At 39.4% G+C, this 20,375-nt stretch overlaps 1 protein-coding gene and 1 long non-coding RNA gene across 4 annotated transcripts in view; one reads left to right on the top strand and one right to left on the bottom strand.

Annotated features, from left to right (window-relative positions):
• LOC112636178 overlaps positions 1–20,375 on the bottom strand; it is a 68,146-nt gene that overhangs the window by 36,669 nt on the left and 11,102 nt on the right. The window contains exon 3 of the long non-coding RNA XR_003122141.1: positions 19,658–19,709. This is a non-coding gene — a long non-coding RNA (uncharacterized LOC112636178). The remainder of the gene's footprint in view (positions 1–19,657; positions 19,710–20,375) is intronic.
• Positions 1–20,375, top strand: part of CCDC148 (coiled-coil domain containing 148) — a 280,255-nt gene that overhangs the window by 253,954 nt on the left and 5,926 nt on the right. For all 3 annotated transcript variants that reach the window (XM_025404700.1, XM_025404699.1, XM_025404698.1), the window contains one exon: positions 18,774–18,891. In XM_025404700.1, the coding sequence (XP_025260485.1) occupies positions 18,774–18,891 (118 nt within the window). The remainder of the gene's footprint in view (positions 1–18,773; positions 18,892–20,375) is intronic.

Raw genomic sequence — 20,375 nt, 5'->3', positions numbered from 1 at the left:
AAGTTATTTGATACAGGTCATGCTTCCACAGGCCTTGGCTTGCGACATGTTGGACCATGGAAAGGAAAGCAGATTGGGGGAAGTGAGAAAGTTTTAAGTTAAGATGGGAAATTTGACCCATGGTGTACTTTTGCACTTTCCATCAAAAGTACATGCATTATTCCCTAAGTGAGCTGGGTTCGCAGCAAATAATGCACTAGTATGTATTTAACAACTGGCTGGGGGTTGGAGGAGAGAGTTGGTTAAATCCTGATTTGCAGCACGTGCTGATTTCTGTGGTGTAAATATCCCACTGTAACCTATTTCAATTTACCAACTTGATATTACTGAACACGGAGATGGGAAGAGATGTGCAGTGGCACACTCTCATCTATTGTTTCCGCCATACAGATTTAGTAGATTTAAATTATCTCAAGAGCATAGATAATAATAAAACATAGTAAAATAATTAAAAAGTGGTGAGTTTTTAGTATTTGTTACCTTTGTTTTTAATATAATTCATTTGATTGTAAATTTACATAATTTAATAATGCTCGTGTTTAACGACTAGCTTGCAAAGGTCCCAAAATGTAACAATTGACTCACTCCCTCCAGCTAGTATGAAGCGGCTCTGGCATATGACTGATGGAAGAAATCATGTGAGTAAGTCCCATGAGGAGCTAAGTGTGATTCCCTATGGGTTGCTCTGGAATTTCCCGTGTTACAGACCTGACGTGCTATATCTGCTGTGCTGCCTTCCCTGATAAACTTTTCCAAAATTCAGAAGTGAGATCCTAAGCCTTCTGCACCCACTGGCCACTCTGCACTTGTCCTGGCTTGTATGATCAGTTTGAAGAAAAGTGGGAGGATCCTAAACACTTTGAAGTCTTGAGTAGAAGAATAAAGGAGATGAGTGTGGAGGTAGTATTTCTATCTTGTCTTGTTGCAGGTTGCTTTGGAAGCAGCATAACCATAGAAAACTCCCAGAATGTGCTGTCCATGCTCTTTTAAAAATGATTTCCTGAGTGGTATATGACCAGAAAGGGAGGCTCTGAGCTAGGGACAATGGGTACTCTCAAGAACGGAGCAAAGATTTTTGACAGGAGTCTTAATGATTCCACAAAGAGGGAGGGGGAGTATTACTGTAAATTTTTAGCAAAAGGCAAAACTTCACAGGGAACAAGAACAAACAAAATTACTTGGGGGTAAATGAATGTTAAATGATGATGAATTCCCAAATATATGACTGGAGAATTCATATGTTTAGTGTAGAAATTAGGACCGTAAACTTAAAGGCCGGATGTTGGATATGACTTCATATGAAATTGTCAAATGTAAGAGGCACGTCATAAGACAATAATATAAGCCAATAAATATATGGGGGAAAATGGAAAAGAGCAGGGGCAATGGACTGTGAGAGTGTGGAGAGAGTGGGAAAAGCGTAAGATACACACCTCAAATACAGAGAATAAGCCAATAAAGCCAGTGAACTGGAAATATCTTTCAAGAACACAGAACAGATAATTTCTCCAATGTAGGTCCACACCTAGGCATTGATGGCTAGAAGCTGGAGTAGGGAGGGTATCAGACGGACCCATGACCAGCATGGAGTGAATTGATCCCAGCGAGACAAGCACCCAGACTGTAGCACATGCAGACCTATCAAAGTGGGCTTAGGAGTAACCAGCAGGTTATGGGGCATGCACAATTATCTGGGGCTTGTGGCAGGAACCAAAAAAGTGTGGATGGGCAGATGGGGGATGGGATGCTGGAAAGAGAATAACATAATAGTCAGAGGAGTTCAAGCACATGGGACCATTCAAAATAAAAAATTAAGTGAACTGTGGACCAGGCATTTCAATGTATTTCCTGTACAGGGCAGAAATAGCAAAGCATAAAGCAATATCCAAGGGGCTGGTCACTACAACAATTTTCTATCTCATTGTTGCTGAGTTTTCTATAGTTCCCATGCAATTGACACCATTCCCAGGAAGGTAGTGGTTTCCAAATTTCAGAGAGCAAAAGTGTCACCTGGTGGGTAATATGAAAATGCAAATTCCAGAGCCCTATCTCCAGAGAGCCTAGGGCAGGCCCAGGAATCTGCATTTTAAAAATAGGCATCCTTCAAGATTCCTTGAAGATTTCTCACCGCTTTCTGAGAAATATAGCAGTATAATTAATCCAGGGCCCCTGCTGGTGAGAGAGGTCTAGAAACACCCTGTTAAACAGGCGCAGAGTTTCAGTAGTTCCATCTGGTGAGCAAATGCTGACACCTGTGGAGGCAAATTCATGGCCCAACTGTGACAATTAACTTGTTACAATTGCTTGGAAATATCTACTCCTTTTACCTTGTCTTGCCTTTGATTTTTAATGTTGTTGTTTTACCTGTGTTTAATACTAAATATCAGTTCAAATCTTGCTTGGAAACAGGTGAGTAGAAATTTTTATTAAATTTTTTAAAAATTGGCAACACCCTTCCTCATTTAATCAGAAGTGGAGAAAGTAAATGATGCTGTTTAAATATTAGTTGAGTAATAAATTATTTTTATACTAAATGTCATGATAATGTATCAGAGAATACTTTTTAAACTGTACATTTTTATGCAAATGGATGATTTAAAAAATATAAGGTACTTCATATACACCTAATAAGCATGTGTCTTTATCTGTTGTATACCTATAAAACCTTATATACTCCAATGTTCTTGCAATTATAATTGCAATTTTATCAGTTGAACAGGGAAAGTCCAAAAGTTTCCATCAACTACACCTAGAGAAGAACGCATCACTTTGTCAAAATATTGTGGTTTTTTTTTATTCTTTGTAGCTCTTCCAAATCCCACAAACAAAGAAAGGATTATCATTACTATCTGAGCATGTGTGGGCTTGAATGCGCTAAACGTTTCTAGAGGAGCAAGTCTTTTTGATGCTTAAAAAAAATACCGTGAGCTTTCGGTGCACACTAATCAGGGTATTACTCCACAAGCCATACCCTCCTAGGACTTCCATAGCTGATGTTATGTTGGACCAGTCTCAGAATAGAATCTTGCTGTGGTCCATGAGTGACAGTTGTCTTGTTTGCAGAAAGGTTTGTCTCTGTTCACAATTATGCCAATTTCTGCATCAACACTTTTATGCATACAATTGGGGCGGTGCAAACAAAACATTCTGCTTGAATTGAAGAAAGCATGTAAGAGAGAAATGTTGATTGTGCCTGGCTAAACTGATACAATTATTTTCAAAGCCTAGAATCCAGGCACAAGATAGATTTGTTGATGTGACAGTCTTCAGGGAAACCAGAGACATGATATCAGAAAGATGTATATTCAAAAGGAGGCCTTAAGGAATATTCTTGTCTCTTGAAATAACAGAGAATCTGGCAGAGAGGAGTTGTGACATCTGGGAAAGGATAATAAAGATTAAAATTTAGAGTCACTTGGAGAGAAAATGTGAGTTGCCTTTCATATATTGACAGGGTTGGCAATATCTCTAAGAAATTATAATCTTTTGGACATAAGCTTATTGCTTTTAGAGAAAATAAAATAGCCTTTTTTTTTTCTATTTAGACCATGGGATTGCCAAGCAGCTTAGGTCAGAGCAAATAAACCTATCTTTAATGGGCAATATTGATAGCCCTTTTGTCAGCTTAACTTGGACTAAGTGGAATTTTCCCTTGGGTTGACTGTTTGGGGGTCATGGTTAGGCCCCATGAGAGAGCCAGGTCTGTTTATTTCCTGACCTCTATTACTGTGAAGTTCTCATGAAGGGACAGAGCTCTTTTTCCTAAGGAGCCTCTCCTGCTACTGCTTTACTTTCTACGTAGAATGTGAACAAAGAGACACAACCACTTCTTGGTGTCCTTTGTTAGCTGTGTCTAGATGGCCAACCCTTGGCCATTGTAATCTTTATTAAAATAAAATTTCATAAAAGTTAGCTATCTGTTTTTCCTACACCATGATTTGCTTAGTAAACCCTGTCCTACTTCTCATTCAGCCTGTCTACCCTTCCCCAGATGCCTTCCAAGTTTTTGATTTAATTATAATCCAGACATCCGACTAAAGTTTACAAATCGTGAGTTGTTGGAAGCCTGTTTTATTCTCTGGCCCACGACCCTCCTCTAGGAATTTCTGTTTCCTTTGAGAGAGCTATCCAAAGAGAGACCCATATGGACATCTCTAGCTTAATGTAGGAAAGGAAAAGACAAGGTTTCTTGAGGTTTATTTCTGTCCATACTTGAATAAAGCTAGTGAGAGGATATATACATGTTTCCTTTAAAAGAGGGGGCTATCAGTGATCTATGTGTTGTTTGTAAATTCATCTGAATCTCTGTCCAGTTTATTGCTTTATCTTTTCCAGTAAAGTTGGTTCCCTATTAATTTAATTAATTGTACTATTTTTGACTTTATTGTCTGAGTGCTGGAAAAAGCCACACATCTCTCTCTTTGCCTTTCTTGAACATAAGCTTTAGCATCTCACCTGAAAAAAATTACAGCGTAAGTAACAGAGTTCCCCAAGTAGGCACTGGAGATGGGCTTTCCTCCCAAAATCCAAACACCAGGGTTCACTTGGTGGGACTCTAGGGTGAACTGCTTTGTAGAGTTGTCTGTCTCCAAAGAAAAAAAGGAACAGTGATTCCGGAGCTCAATTCCAAAAGCTGAATTCTGAGACAAAAAGGAAACTGCTAAGGTAGGTGTGACTTGGCAGAGTCACCAAAGAAGTTAGTTGAAACTCTATAGCCAGAGGAAATCAGCATTTGAGAGCGCCAAGGGGAAAAAGCACTAGAAAAAGTCACGCCCAATACATAAATATATTTTATCATTTGTTTTTCTAAAGCATGTTTAAAATGCCTAGCCAAAAACTTAAACTAATGAAAATATTTTACTGGGGGGATTAGAAGGGTTACTTTAAAAATGGAAGAAAAAACCCGGAAGGTGTTTGTAAAAGTAACTGTTCTGCTCCACTGACTTTCTTTTTTAACCTCAAATGTTAGAGGCTGTTTGTGAAGCCTCTTCGCTGATCATTTCCTAAGCTGAAAGAAAATCAGGGTTTTACTTCTTTGCTGTGGGCAGCTGAATCGCTACAAAAATCTTTGGTCCTTTTGATGTTTGCTTTCTACAGAAGTTCTGAGAGATCTGGGAAGGAAGAAAGAAAATGTAATGGGGATTTTTTCAAACAGCATTAGAGAAGCCATGTTTTATTAATCGTATTTACTTAAATCGTTTGTTTGAGGGAGAAGACTGTGGTTTCTTTTGTGGTCTCAGTGTCCTCTCGGTTCAGCAGTGCTGCTAAAGAAGGGAACCCAGTCCCATCATCACAATCATACAGATATCTATCTCTGGAAAAACGAGGACCAATTAAAATCAGTTCTCGCAATAAGTAGCTGAAGTTAAAAATAGAACTATACTGAAATATTCGATAACACAGTGGTATATTTTATTAGCATGTTTTTTAAAAGTTCAATACTAAAGCAATGCCTCTTGCAGTATTTGTGATTCTGAAAACACATTTATGAAAATTTTGGGCATCAGAAATTATATGTGTCTTATGATAATTTTTCAGCTGAAAGAAACCTCTCCAATAAAAGTAATCACCCATGCTTATCATTTTCTTACTTTTAAAGGCATCTTTTCCTTTACAAACAAAATTGGCATAAGAATTTAAAGAAGGCCGGGCGCGGTGGCTCACGCCTGTAATCCCAGCACTTTGGAAGGCGGAGGCGGGCGGATCACAAGGTCAGGAGATCGAGACCACAGTGAAACCCCGTCTCTACTAAAAATACAAAAAATTAGCCGGGCGCGGTGGCGGGCGCCTGTAGTCCCAGCTATTCAGGAGGCTGAGGCAGGAGAATGGCGTGAACCCAGGAGGCGGAGCTTGCAGTGAGCCGAGATCACGCCACTGCACTCCAGCCTGGGTGACAGCGTGAGACTCCGTCTCAAAAAAAAAAAAAAAAAGAATTTAAAGAAAAGTTCCAATACTATGCGGTAAACCCTCAACAAGAGTTCCCTTCTTACACAACTGTTAAAATGATTATATAGCCTTTGCAATACGTATTAATTGTGGAGTTATACTATATCTACCATAAACAATTTGTGAGTTCAAGAGTCACTGTGCAAATTACCCAATTAGTATTAAATGGCAGATGTCTTGTTAGTGAGTTCATATGATGGCAAGTGACAGGTGCCTGTAAGTATTCAAAATCCAGATGTAAGCTCTGCCTTTGTCTGCTTGATAGGTGTTTCTAATTGCTCTGCGTTTTGGGTTTGTTTTGCAGAAATACAATTGTTACACATTTACATATATGGCACTTTGTATAAATGTGCTGAATAAATAAACGTATGGAGGCAATTGGGCAAATAAATGCTGATCTGCCTGGGTGATTTAAATTTCAGTTCATGATACATAATTTCTGAAAGCCAACGTTAGTTCTGCCTGTGCTGTCCCTCCAAAATCATGATCTAGCAAGTCTGTGTCATGGCCGTGGATGGCATGCTTGAGTTTGGCTTTTAGCATTCCTGGCTCCTTATTCTTAAAAGGAACTAGAGACTAGATTTGTTCTCCAGTAATTCAACTTCTCTTCCAACTTCTCAAATGATCAAATATCTTACAAAGACATACTCACTGACTAATTAGACAGGCTTAAAGGAATAATATATATTTAATTTATTCTTAAATTTTATTTTGCCCACTCCTGTGTCCTGTTATTTACCTACAGCTTGGGATATTCAATGGAATGCTTTCCATCACTTTTTAATTTCATTAATTTATTCAATGTTTCTTTCATTTATTGGTGCATATCTTCTGTGTTTTAGTCACTCTGCTAATTCTTCGGGATACACAGGAGATTGAGTCATAGCCACTAGACTCAGGAAGTGCACAGTCTAGTAGACAAGACATGAAAACAAAAACTCTAATACAAAGCAGAAAGTGTCTATGTGTCTATGCCGTTCAGTTTGTTTATTGGCCATTCCTGCTTTGCTTATGGAAAGGCAAGTGTTATTTCCCAAACTGGGTCTATTGAAAAAGGTTTCTGTTATCAGATAACTGAGCAATAAGCACAGCAAGTCCTCCGTTTAGAGATTCATAATGCACTCCACCATATTATTATAAATATTCTGAAAGCTCCTGCCATAAATAAATTTATTTTACTTTGTTTATCTTAGTATTTCCCAAACTTACTCGAACACATTTTTATGGTATACATGTTAACATCCTGTGGGAAATTAACATTCCATGGACCACCAGTTTGGGAAAAGAACTGATTACCCTTTGGAACAGCTAGATACATGCCCTCTTGTTATAGAGGACAAAAAGACACAGATTTCCTTACACATAGAAGATATGTCTACTAGTCAGGAATCTTCAGAAGCAGCTAACAAAACCTAACTCAAACTAGCTTAGGCAGAAAAGGGAATGAATTGATTTACAAGAATGGGAATCCAGGGCGTGAGTCTTGCCTCAGTGACTCCAATGGTATCTTCAGATTCCTCTCATTCTCTTTCTAACTCTTTGCTCAGTACCTGTCTCTGCATTGATATGAACTTCCTCTATGGGCCTGGCTGCAGGTGGGAAGAAGAGGAGGCATGACTGTAAGCAGCTCCAGGCTTGATTATATCATTCTAGCTTAGTGACCTCAGAGAGAAGAGAAGGCTTTTCTTCAGTACCCGTATATAAATCCCGGGAAGAGAGTCAAACAGGCTAAGCTGAAGCCATGTGTTCACTCAGGGCCAATCCCTGTGGTCATACTTGTAATGTACTATCATTAACCATATCTGGTCATATGTAAATCCTAATACCAAGAAGAGGTGGGTGGTTCTCAGAATGGAGCCCTCAACAGACCTACGTAGAACAAGAATGGGCAGTTCTGCAAAAGAAGGGGGTTGGAGTTACTAGGTTAATGCTAGAGGGATTAAAAAAGGAAAAGCTGTCTACCACATTGTGGTTTACATATTTTTCTTAATTTTATTTTATTTTAGATTCAGAGAGTACTTGTGCAGGTTTGTTCCATGAGTATATTGTGTGATGCTGAGGTTTGGCCTTCTAATGATCCTATTGCCCAAGAAGTGAATATAGTACTCAATAGGAAGTTTTCCAACTGTTGCCCCTTTCCCTCCCTCCCCCATTTCGGGATCCTCAGTGTTTATTGTTCCCATCTTTGTGTCCATGTGTACTCAATGTTTAGCTCCCACTTATAAGTGAGAACATGTGGTATTTGGTTTTCTGTTTCTGCAATAAATTCACTTAGGATAATGACCTCTAGCTGCATCCATGTTCTGCAAAAGATACGGTTTCATACTTCTGTACAGCTGCATAGTATTATGTGGAGGTTATGTACCACATTTTCTTTTTCCAGTCCACCATTGATGGGCACCTGGGTTGATTCCATGTCTTTGCTATTGTAAATCGTGTTGCAATAAACATGTGAGTGCAGCTGTCTTTTTGGAAGAATGATTTATTTATTTTTTTGAGGGGTAATAAATTCCCAGTAGTGGGATTCCTGGGTCAGATGGTAATTCTTTTTTTTTTTTTTTTCAGTTGGAGATTTGAGATTTGAGAAATCTCCAAACTACTTTCCACAGTGACTGAACTAGTTTACATTCCTACCAACAATGTATAAGTGTTCCCTTTCTCTGCAACCTGGTCAATATCTGTTACTTTTGTTTTATACTTTTTAATTATAGCCACTCTGACCTGTGTGAGATGGTATGTCATTGTGGTTTTGTTTTGCATCTCTCTGGTGATTAGTGATGTTTCTTGGCCTCTTCTATGTCTTCTTTTGAGAAGTGTCTGTTGATGTCCTTTGCCTACTTTTTAATGGGGTTATTTGTTTCTTTTTCTTGTTGACTTAAGTTCCTTATAGATTCTGGATATTAGTCCCTTGTCAGATACTTGGTTTGCAAATATTTTCTCCCATTCTGTATGTTGTCTGTTCAATCTGTTGAGAGTTTCTTTTGCTGCACAGAAGCTCTTTAGTTTAATTAGGTCCTACTTGTCAATTTTTATTTTTGTTGCATTTTTAGCAGACTTAGTCATAAATGCTTTGCCTAGGCCAATGTATAGAAGATTATTTCCTAGATTTTCTTCTGTGATTTTTATAGCTTGATTTCTTATTCTTAAGCTTTTAATCCATCTTGAGTTAATTTTTATATATGGTGAGAGGTAGGGGTCCTGTTTTGTTCTTCTGCATATAGTTAGCCAGTTTTCCCAGTGCTGATTTAATGATTAAAATCTAGATGTGTCCATAATACACATCTAGTATCTAATTAGATACTAGTTGGCTCTGGTATCTAATTACTGCTAGAAGGAAGACACATATTAAAAAACTATTCTAATATCAAAGTCATTAGTTTTAGATTATATAAAGTGGTTTATAGCTAATAATTGCAAATGTGAAGTCACCGCAATCAGTTGTTTAAGCATATACATGATTTTCTTGGCCCCAGGAAGTTCTATTGCTCAAAGTTACATATTTTATGAGTGCTTTCCTTAGGTTTTTAAGTAGCTGAAATAACCAACTCCTCTATAAATATTTCAGGCTAAAATTGTTGCAGCCATGTTATAAGACATTAAACATTGGGAGCTTGATTGTCTGCTTTTGGATTGGAGTGAACCCCAAATAATTGACCAGACATAATCTGAGCTCTGTCCATGGTACCCAGGGTACCATAGTGGCTCATCTCCAACAGCATGTAAGGAGGCCGTCTGTCTTTCTATTTAGATGTGTCATCAGGTTCGTTCCTAACTTTGCACAAGAAGATGTCAACCTTATACCCAACTCAGATGCCCTTAAAGCAGCAGTTCTTCATTTAACCAGCAATGTAATATAGTTACACTAGAGAAATTTGTTTGAGGGTAACCCTGAATGTACATAAAGAACAAATAAAAGCTCAAAGGATCTGGGACTTTGAGGGAGGTGAAGGCTACAGATATTTGTGCACTGATTGTAGTTGAAGTCAGATTTCTCAGAATTAGTTTTTAAATTGAGAAAAGAAGAGGATTCATGTTGGAACTTTGGGTAGACAGATGAGGAGAAGCTGGTAAAAGGAATGGAGAGAAAGAAGTGCAAGAGATAGGAAGCATATTCCAAGAAGAAGGTATCATCAGTACCAGGTATTGCAGACAGGTCACATTAAAGGAGCTCTGAAAGACAGCTCTGATTTTGCAATTTTGAGTCACTGGTGTTTTTGGGGAAAGTGGTTTCCATAGAGTGGAGTGGACAGAGGCCAGACTGCAGGATTGTTCAGACTAAATGAGAAGTGAAGAGCTGGAGGCAGAAATTGTGACTTCCTCAGTTAAGAAATTTTGCAGTAAAAGGAATGAAAGAAAAAAGGTGGTATCTGAAAAGGAGCCAGAGTTGAGAGATACATCCCCCCACCCCATTTGAATACATTTATACATAGAGAAAAAAGAACCATGGAAGGTGGTTGGTTAGAGAGAGAGAGAGACTGAAGAATTAAGAAAGAAAGAAGTTTACTTCTGGAGAAAGATCCTAGCAGCAACTAGGTTTATATGATTAAGAGCCCAGATTTAAGGAGGAAAGGATGAATGAAGATGAGTTTTGACAAGGTTGGAAGCGGGCAAAGCATGTTGAGGAAATGAATGCTCTTTTCAGTGGAGCAGGTGAGGTTCTCTACTAAGAGGAAGAGTTAGCCATGATGTAGAAATTCAAGGAGAACATCAAGCAGCTGGGGAGAAAATAAATAATTCTGGAGTAGTGCTGAATGTCCAGTTAAGGTTCAACTTCATTAGAGTATAATAATTTCAACAAAGAATTAGAGTTGGATATTGGCAGGGTAGATGAGGAAAAAAAAGGCAAGATAATTAAAGGATACTGTTGACAATGCCTTTGAAGAGATAGACCCAGGGCTCCAAAGCTGGAAAGAGAATGAGATAAAGCTTGATTGGTTCTTGTAGCCTGGGTGAAAAGGCAAAAACTAGAAAGAAAATTTCAAGAGGGAAGGCCTAACCTGGTACCTAGCAAGATTTCCATTGTTCAATGATATTTAAGTTAATAAATGAGAAGTGAAGAGCTGGAGATGGAAAGTATGGCTTCCTCAGTTAAGAAATTTTGCAGTAAAAGTAATGAAAGAAAAAAGATGGTATCTGAAAAGGGAGCCAGAGTTGAGAGGTACATCCCTTCACCCCATTTGAATAAGTTTGTATGTAGAGGAAAAATAACCATGGAAGGTGGTTGGTTATTAATTTAAGTTAATAAATATCATTGAACAATGGAAATCTTGCTAAGCTCAAGTCACAGACTGAGTAAGGTTAAGTGAGTGACAGTGTCAGAAGGAGGGTGACAGGCAATCCATGTGAATGACACTTCCTAGACTTGTGCAGCATACAGCCTTTCTAAGTCTATGCCATGACCCCAGACCTTGGAGACCTTGGAGTCATATAACGGGATTCCCCAGTTTAAGGTTTTGGCAGGGGAACAGTTCTAGGTGATGACAACTCCAAGTTCGGTCTAAGGAAAAGATTGTTAAAGTAGGGATGGAGTTAATGGTGCTGGAGATCAAGAGATTGTGTGGGCAGAGTTGAGTAAATATTGGACACTGACCTAGCCAGCCAGTAGTTAATTCCAAGAGCCATAGTACAGATAGGATGGTATCATCCCAAAGGTAATGTGTAAAACTTTCTGGAATTGTCACTGAGGAGCCAGAAAAACTCAGCCTCCTCTCTGCAGGTACCTTCTATTTTAAGAGGTTGCAATAAAAGTAGTGGCACCTGGGAAGCACTGGTTTTCAATTAAGGCAAATCACTGAAAGCAGTGACTGAGAATGGGGTCAGGTGGGGCTGAGTGTTCCAGTGGAGGAAGTATTTTATCACTAACATTATTTAGACTATTGGGGCATGGTGATTTTTTTAAAAAAGATTTTTGTCAGTTTATTATTTTTAAATTCTCTACAAATAATGAGCCCCATTTGGAATGTTATTGGAAAGGAGTAGTTGAGGAAAATGTTGAAGATATGTAAAGATATAAAAGGATTACAGAAAGTCAGGTAGAAAGACTTACGAATGGTTCAAAAAAAGAAGAAGAAATAAGTTGTGGCAGAAATAGTTTTTTGGATTAGTTTGGGGAACGGGCTAATATTATATTTGCAACATTCTTCCAATGTCTCTCTCTTCACAGCTTGTCCTGCTTTCAACATTGGACTTCCAGATTGAAGTCCTTGTTTGTATCTCTCACGTCCAGCTCACCTGAACTCAAACAGCAGGCTTAGAACTGATTAAAATCAACAGGAAAATGTACTCTTATTTATGGGTTTTTGCTTCCATTGTGATAAAATGTCCAACCCTTGGAGCTGTCAAAATGATTCTCAAAGAAAGTGGTTCATACCTCTTTTTCAAGGCTGAGAGATGCCTTCGAGTTATTTCCTCTTCCTTTGATTTTGCTGAATAGACTCTTTAAATATTGGCCAGTAGCCCGAGGTTTTCAACTGTCATCAGGATACACCAGTGTTTTGTCCATCAGAGGGAAAGAAAGGTTCAGTAATAGCCATTGTTGCAACTGCCCATCACCAGCATTTATCCAAGCCTGAGAAGGCTCTGGTCTCTGAAGGAATCTGTCATCCATGTGTGTCAGGGCCATAGGGGCTGGGAAAGAATGGAGTTGAAAGGTCCTGCTCTGGAATGTCAATAGTACCAAGCAAGAATTTCTAGTTTAGAACAGTCCTGAGGCATATAACTGCAATGTTTAGCACAGGCAAACAGAAATAAGCCCTGTCTAGGTAATAATTTGTATCTGGTTTTGTCTTGATAATAATAGTCAGGTAGAGTCCTTTTAATCTGTATATTTATCTACGCTGTAGTTCTCGAAGTGTGGTCCCCAGACCAGCACAATCAGCATCACCTGGAAACTTGTCAGAAATGTAGATTTGGGGGCTCCGCTTCACAACTACTGAATCAGAAACTTTGGAGCTGGCCCAGAAGTCTGAGGGTTAACCAGCCACACAGGTGATTCTGATGTACGCTCATTTGAGAATCACTAGGCTATGTAGCATTGGTTCTCATCCCAGGCTGCTCATTAGAATCATCTAGTGGAACTTTCAGCAAAATACAGTACTTGGGCCTGACTACTAGATTCCAATGTAATTATTCTGGAGTGAAGCCTTGACATTGCAGGTCATTTTACAAGTTTCAGTGATTGAGAACCATGATTCTGTAGCAATCTGAGAAGGGGCTCTCTAATTTGGAAATTTATGAATAAATTCAAAAACAATTTGTTAAGAACAATTTTGTGATTTTGCTCCAGTGTTCATTTAGGCATGCTTATACATAACAGACCACAGATTATGTAAAACTCAACAGAGCAGAGACTTTTTTCCTCGGTTTTAGTTCCCCCCACTATTATAACCTAAGCACCTAGAACAGTGCTTGGCACATAGTAGGTGCTTAAGTAACTCTATGTTGACTAATTTAACTAATTAATCAATTAAAAGATAGGGTTCCAATAGCTTCACAAAGGAACCAGGAAGTTCTCTGAGCTGGAACAATGGTCTGTGTTTGGGGCTGGCATGGGTTCATGTTTTCTGGTTCTGCAGAGACCTGTGAGTTTTCTTTGTTCTTGCCTTATGCCAATCTGTACCAGGATGTCACTGTCTTGTGTCAGGATTCACATTCCTGTTTGCAGAAATTGGTCTTTGCTTATGTCCCTAGCCAGAATTCCCACTGAGTGGAGACTCCCAGCCCATGTGGTTAGAGGGGTGATGCCTTTCAGTGTGAATGTCTGCCTGTGCAATTTCCATTCTTTTCTCTGGGCAGACTTCTCCCCTCCACTTGAAACATGTCAGCACCTGGCCTGCCTGCTTTGATCTGCACATTCTTCCCTGTTGGGGTGCCCTGTGGTTAACAGAGGGGTCCCCTCTGCCTGGTGGGAAGAACAACCTCCTGAGTAAAATCTGAGCCAAAAATGCATTTCCCAACAGGCAGAAAGAGGTTCCCCATGATGCTGCCGCTGAAACACCTGATAGTAGCACCTCCGGCACGTGCCTGTTTAAAGATTTCTTGTTCCATATTGACTAAGCCACACGACTTAAACACTAAGTAGCAAGTTTGTTTATAAACCGCCTTTAATTCAGTAGGGCAAATTACTTGCCTGAAATGTTAGGTGGTGGGGGGAGTTCCCTACTAGTTAGAGACCCTAATTAAGATATGACTTTATGCTCCGTTTTATTGCTTAAGTTTTTTGTTTGTTTGTTTGTTTTAAATTGTAGAACTTGCCACTATTGACCATTTGTCAGAAGTCTTTTTCCCCCTTGGTGGCTGTAGCGTCTTTTGAGAGGAAAGTTAGCTGCGACTCCAGATAAAAGGGAGGTCAAGATTTAGTACTTATTATTTTGCCCGGTTCTTACTGAAGTTTCAGGGAAGCTGTTACTACAGATCAAGGTGTTTCCAAACACTTGCGTTTGTATACTCATTTCTTAGAGTGCAGTGCACACATTAAAAAGTCTCAAAAATGACACATAAATTCTCCATTTCTACATGAAAGCATACTGTCCCTTCAACTACACTCAGGCCTGGAGGCTTAAATAAAATCTTTTCCAGATTATTGTTAGTGCTGTGCCCGATTCTGCAGCAGCTGTTACTTTTGAACAATATGATGCTTCTCCTCCCCCAAGAGAAGTTGAAAATGCCTCTTTTGCAGCACTTTCAACCTTTGTAGACTCAGGGAGCATATAATAGACTGAGAAATGAACCCAAAAAGGTTTCTGTTTGGGAATTCAGTGCACAACTTAAAAACTATTGAGTTTAGCCACTTCCTGACATTGACTTTCATAGCAACAGTTTAATTTGGAGAAAATCTGCTACCTCAAATGGCTAAAAGTATTTATGTGGAAAATTTTCCAAATGATTGACTTTACTGTGTTGCTATTTTCTTTCCCCATGAATATGTATTTGGCTTCCTCCCAGGAGTTTTTCTGCATCACTTCTCTTTAGGCAAAGAAAATTTTCTATCGAGAGTAGAAGAAAGAAGCACCAAGAGTTTCTCCTTTTTAAAGTGAAGTATTATTTGAGTTTAAACCATAGCATCTGTAAAAATGAAGAAATTGAGTGTGTCTCCTAAGTCCTGAAATTTTTTCATGGCCAATCCTTGAGGCAGTCAGAGTAACCTTGATCATCACTTTGGAGCCAATGCAACTGTGGTCGGCTCTGTGCACCCTCCATCTCCCCCTTGTCTCTCCCCTCTCCATTAGCGTCCGTGTTGCTGCAGGACTTGCTTATCTCCACACCCTCTCTTACTGCCTCACCTTACCTCATCCACCTCTGTGGGATGTTCTTGCCAAGGTCAACAATGACTCCCTGTTGTTTAACCCAATAATTATTTTGCACTAGAATTGATCTTTCTATAGCATTTGATGTTGTTGACCCCATTTTCCCTAATGTCTTAGACCGCTTATCCTCCTCATTTCCCTAAATGATTTCCTCACCTTCTGTCCCTTTCCTAAGTGTTGTTTCCTTAGGAATCAATCCCAGGCCTACCTCTCTTCTTATTCTACACTCGTTTTAGATGATGGCATCTGCCTTGTGGCTTCAATTCCGTTCTACTGATAAAGACTCCCCATGTATTTCTCCAGCCCAGATCTTGTGAAGACCGGTCTGTGTTCAAACTGAACTTAATTCCTTCACTTCCCTGTTTCTAATGTAAGTTCCCAGTCGTAGAGAGGAACACCACTGTTCGCTGTGTAAGACAGAAAACTTCCTCTATCTCTTTGCCTCTCCCATAAAATAAATGAAAACTTTCTATTGATTTTTATTTTCTACATGTCCTTTAAATCCCTATCTTTTCCCAACCTCCTATGAGTACTCTTCCCCCATCCTAGATCAGGAAGCCTTCCACTCCCATCTGGATTGCTCATCTCTAGTCTTGCCTCCCGACAACCCATCCTCCATATCACAGCAGATCTTTCTCCCTGATAAACAGCCCTCATGCTTTCAAAGCCCTCACAGTCCAGACCCTCTTGCTTCTCTAGCTTCAATTCTTGGTCCTCAGCACTTTATTTTGTTCATTTTTTGTTATTCTGAATTTCTTTTAGTTCTTCAAACATACCTGCTCACTCTCACCTCTGGGCCTTCAAATGTTACTTTTTTGTCTGAATCATTCTTTCTATTCTCTCCCCTCCTGGTGCGTTCCTGCTCCTTCTTTGTATCTTAAATTCAGAGTACTTCTTCCTATTATAGATACTGCCCTGAAAGCCCCAAGTGTGGCAAAGCTGTCTTTCCCATGGTCTCTGCCCCATTGTCCCATCAGAGCACAAGCTGCCCTGTATCATAATTGCCTGGGTCATTGTATCTACATTGGATTGTCAGTTCTTCCAGGACAGGAGCATGTCTCCATGTTGACGTTGTATCACCAGCGCCTAACACAGCCCTTGATGCATGGCAGGTGCTCAACAAATATCTGTTACATGAATGAATGAGCCTCAGAGTAAATGATGAGTCAGCCTTCTCTACCACACAAGTACAAATGCCTTTCTCTCATTTGCAATTTCTTCCTCACTAGTCAAGCTCCCCTGACTGTAACAACTATTACTTTTCCACAAAGCAGACAAAAACTTTGTTGCAGACAAAGCAACCTATATATCCCAAAGGAAGAGAAACTTTCCAAAGTTCTGAGAATTAGCATATGGTAATTGTCAAATCCCAGGGTATTTTTTAATTGAACCTTCACAGTAGTTCACTTAGCTTGTACTCAGTGCTTAAATTGAGTAGAACCTCACTAGGGAGGTTGTGTCATGTCATGCCTTAGTGAAAGTGGAGAGAATGAGAAATAGAGCTTTCCATGACATGGAGGCGTGAAAGGGAGCATTCTGGTCTGTGGGCTCTTTAATCCATGTGTCTTGACTATATTGACTCCTGGTTTTGTCAAGAACACTCATGGTCATCAAAGGAGATTAGTATTTTCCTTCTAAATCCCATTCTGGGTTTTGTATTCCTCAAGGATCCACTGTATGCTTCCTTCCTTTCCTCTCCTGTGCCTCTCCTTTCATGACAGCCTCATGAGCAACCTGTTTCTAGGGTGTTCCTCCCCAGGAGCATGTCTTCCTAAGGGAACCCTGTGGCCGCCAGCCTCAGCCACCAGTGCTTGCCTGGGCTTCTCTGTCACTCATCATTCACTTGTTCTCTTCTTGCCACCCTGAGCTCTTCCCCTCTCGTGGCCTCCATGACTAGGTCAAGGCAAGTGAGGGCCACTCCCAGATACCAACCCTGCACTTGCTGTCTCTGCCTGGAATCCTAATCCTCAAGACCCTGCTCAGATACTGCCTCCTCCATGAAGCTCTTGCTAAGTTTCGCCAGCCCGTCCCACAATGCAGTGATTGGTCATCTCACCTTTCTCCAAATTCTCAGTGGCTCTTATTTGTACGTCTCTTAAGATCACATGTCTATGCTTCTCTTTCTTTATATCCATAAAATAGAATTTTAAAATGGCACCCCAGCATATGATTCTTGTGAGGTCTAAATGAGCTAAAACATGTAAAGCACTTATCACAAGACCTGATGCACGGTGAACACGCAGTAAATATCAGAATCCAGAAGGTAAAAGGTCTAGTGAAGGTGTCTCCACCTTGGAAAATGCAGGTGTGCACACTAAGGGTAAAGGACATTTGTGACTGATGCCACAGAGAAAGCTAAATCTAAACTGTCAATGATGGAAGGCAAAGATGGAGAGCTAATACTCCCCTGAGAACCCAGGTGCCTACTCTTTTGAAAGGATGAATTCCATCTCTGTAATTCAGTAGAAGAATAGCTTGGACAAGAAGATGGCAAGGGAAGCTGCCCAAAAATGGCAGCAGAGGAGGGCCAACGTGCACAGGGCTTTAAGCTGGTATTTAAGTGTGCCATATTTTAATAGCTGATGATTTCAAGGGGGTTGGAAATAGAATGCTAAGGGAAAGTCATGTTTTTGCTGCCATCTACAGATGTCAAAGTGCAATTTTAAAAGTTGCTTAACACACATATGCACCTACTCAGAAAGTGAGAATGTAGATGACAACATACGTAAAGTTTAAGTTCTAGTAAGTAAAATAATTTAGACATTATTATAGTAGCTTATTTTACTTTTCCTTCTAAAAATTTGTATATTTAATCAGTAATGTAAACTTTCTAACAACTCAAGGTGTGCTAAAACTTCTCATTGGGAGACCACTATAATAGCTCACTTGAAAGTGAGCCAGTCACCTCTCAGGACAATTAGCCAGAGCCAAGGCAGCCAGTGGGTACTTTAAGAGTTAATAAAGTGATTTCTGTGAGGAATGAGATCAACTGAATTTTACTCCCACATTTTCCTGCATTTCTCTGGTTGTTATTAGAATTACTATGAATTCCTGTAATCTCAGCACTTTGGGAGGCCGATGCAGGCGGATCTCGAGGTCAGGAGATTGAGACCATCCTGGCCAACATGTTGAAACCCCCTCTCTACTACAAATACAAAAAGTTAGCCGGGTGTGGTGGCAGGCGACTGTAATCCCAGCTACTCGGGAGGCTGAGGCAGGAGAATCGCTTGAACCCGGGAGGCAGAGGTTGCAGTGAGACAAGATCGTGCCTCTGCACTTAAGCCTGGCAGCAGAGCGAGACTCCGTCTCAAAAAACAAAAACAAAAACAAAAACTATGAATTGCATTTTATACAAGTGTTTTTTATTGGTTTGGACATGAGAAATCAATTTAAAAAACAAGTAAAACCAAAATGTGACAGTGATGTCACCTCTGAGATGTGTTCTGCCCCTATGCTGTTTTCCGTACAATCTCCAATATTATTATGATGCTTCAACAGCTTCCTTCTGTGTTATTTTTTAAGGGTTAAATATAGAAAAGAATTATTGGAAAGGCGTTTGATGGAGAAAAAGGAAGCGGCCCTTCAAGAAGTTCATGAAGACAAAGAGAGAGCGAGGCGGCTAGAAGCCCTTAGGAAACAGGTGTTTTTCATTTGGAAATTTTCATGGGTGGTTTTTTTTAAAAAAAAATGTTTCTAAGTGCTCTTAATAGCATTCTTACTGGGGCTTAGTTCATGGCATCGGCTATATAAAATGTAACTTTTCCAAATTGGGATACTGCTGTTCATTTCTAGGAGCAATTAAATTATATTGAACCATTTCCAGTTTCTCAGTGTATTGAAAGAACTTTATCATCACCTTTTAAAAAGCTCTCCCACTATTTAAGTATATCATATCACCTAGAGTTTATTAGCTGGATAGTATCCATTTACAACAGTGAGGCTCTACATCTAGTCTACGAATTTTACTGTCCTCAAAAAACCTGGTGGAGCTCGAGCAAGATAATCTTCTTTGGCACAGGAGCCTCCCTTTGGAAACATTCCACAGTCAACAAATGTGTTAAAAATTACTTTTTAGAAAATACCTATGTTGTGGAGAAATAAAAGCCTCCCATCACCTTGCCTAGTGAAAGTAAGCAAAAGTAGATGAAAATGGATGGTAGATGGCAAGGGTGAGAATTTGAGAACTTGGGAAATGTGATAGTTTTACTTGGTAGTTTTTCAGAGTTTTGAACTTGAAGTGGTTGTTTCAACTCAAAATCTCTAAAATCTTCATTGACACCGTTTCCCAGCTAATAGGAAAGGGCTACTTGGTTCCTTCCTATGTTGCTGGAGGGAACACAGAATCATGGATAAGAACTTGGCCTCTGGTGTCCTTCCAACCTGGTACAAGCTGGTTCTGTACTCACCAGCACTGGAAACAGGTCATTTACTTAACCTCCGTAAACTTTATTTCCTCATCTGAAAAATGGGAATAATAGTATCTGTCTTACAGATTTGCAATAATGTGAGTTCAAATTTATTATTTACTAAGCGTAAAGTCCTCTTCTAAATGCTGTTAGGTATTACTTTAATTTCTATAACAACTTTATGATGTGGGCAGTATTAATATCCCCATTTCATAGGAGAGGAAACAGAGCAGACACAGAGGTTAGGTGCTTTCCTCAAAGTCACATAGCTAGTAAATGTTATACTGATTCAAACCAAGGAACTCTAGCTAAATGAGATGGTATAGATGTGGTGTAAATACATACAACTATTATATCATCATCTTCTTTGATAAAAATATTATAAAGATAAATGTAAAGCATAGGAATGTAAGTCCTGGTAATCCTGGATCCTACAAAATTTTAGTTATTCAACCATTAGCAAGTATTTATATACCATGGCCTTCTGGGTACAAGATTTAATGTCACTATTACTAAACACATTCTTGTTCAAAACATAACTTTGATAACTACACAGTCTATGTGATTAGAATTCTTTCCATCTGTGAATGCTTCAAAAGAGGAAATAGCTGTTATCTCTTATCTATAATCAGTATTTAGAACTGTGATGGAAGCTATTTTAGCTAGCAAACCTAAAATAATTAAAGCATGTTCAACCCTCAGTTATTTTATTACAGTC

This window comes from Theropithecus gelada, chromosome 12 (assembly GCF_003255815.1).
Source record: "Theropithecus gelada isolate Dixy chromosome 12, Tgel_1.0, whole genome shotgun sequence".
NCBI lineage: Eukaryota > Metazoa > Chordata > Mammalia > Primates > Cercopithecidae > Theropithecus > Theropithecus gelada.
Note: the sequence above shows the minus strand (reverse complement) of the source record. Positions and strands in the feature narration are given on the sequence as shown.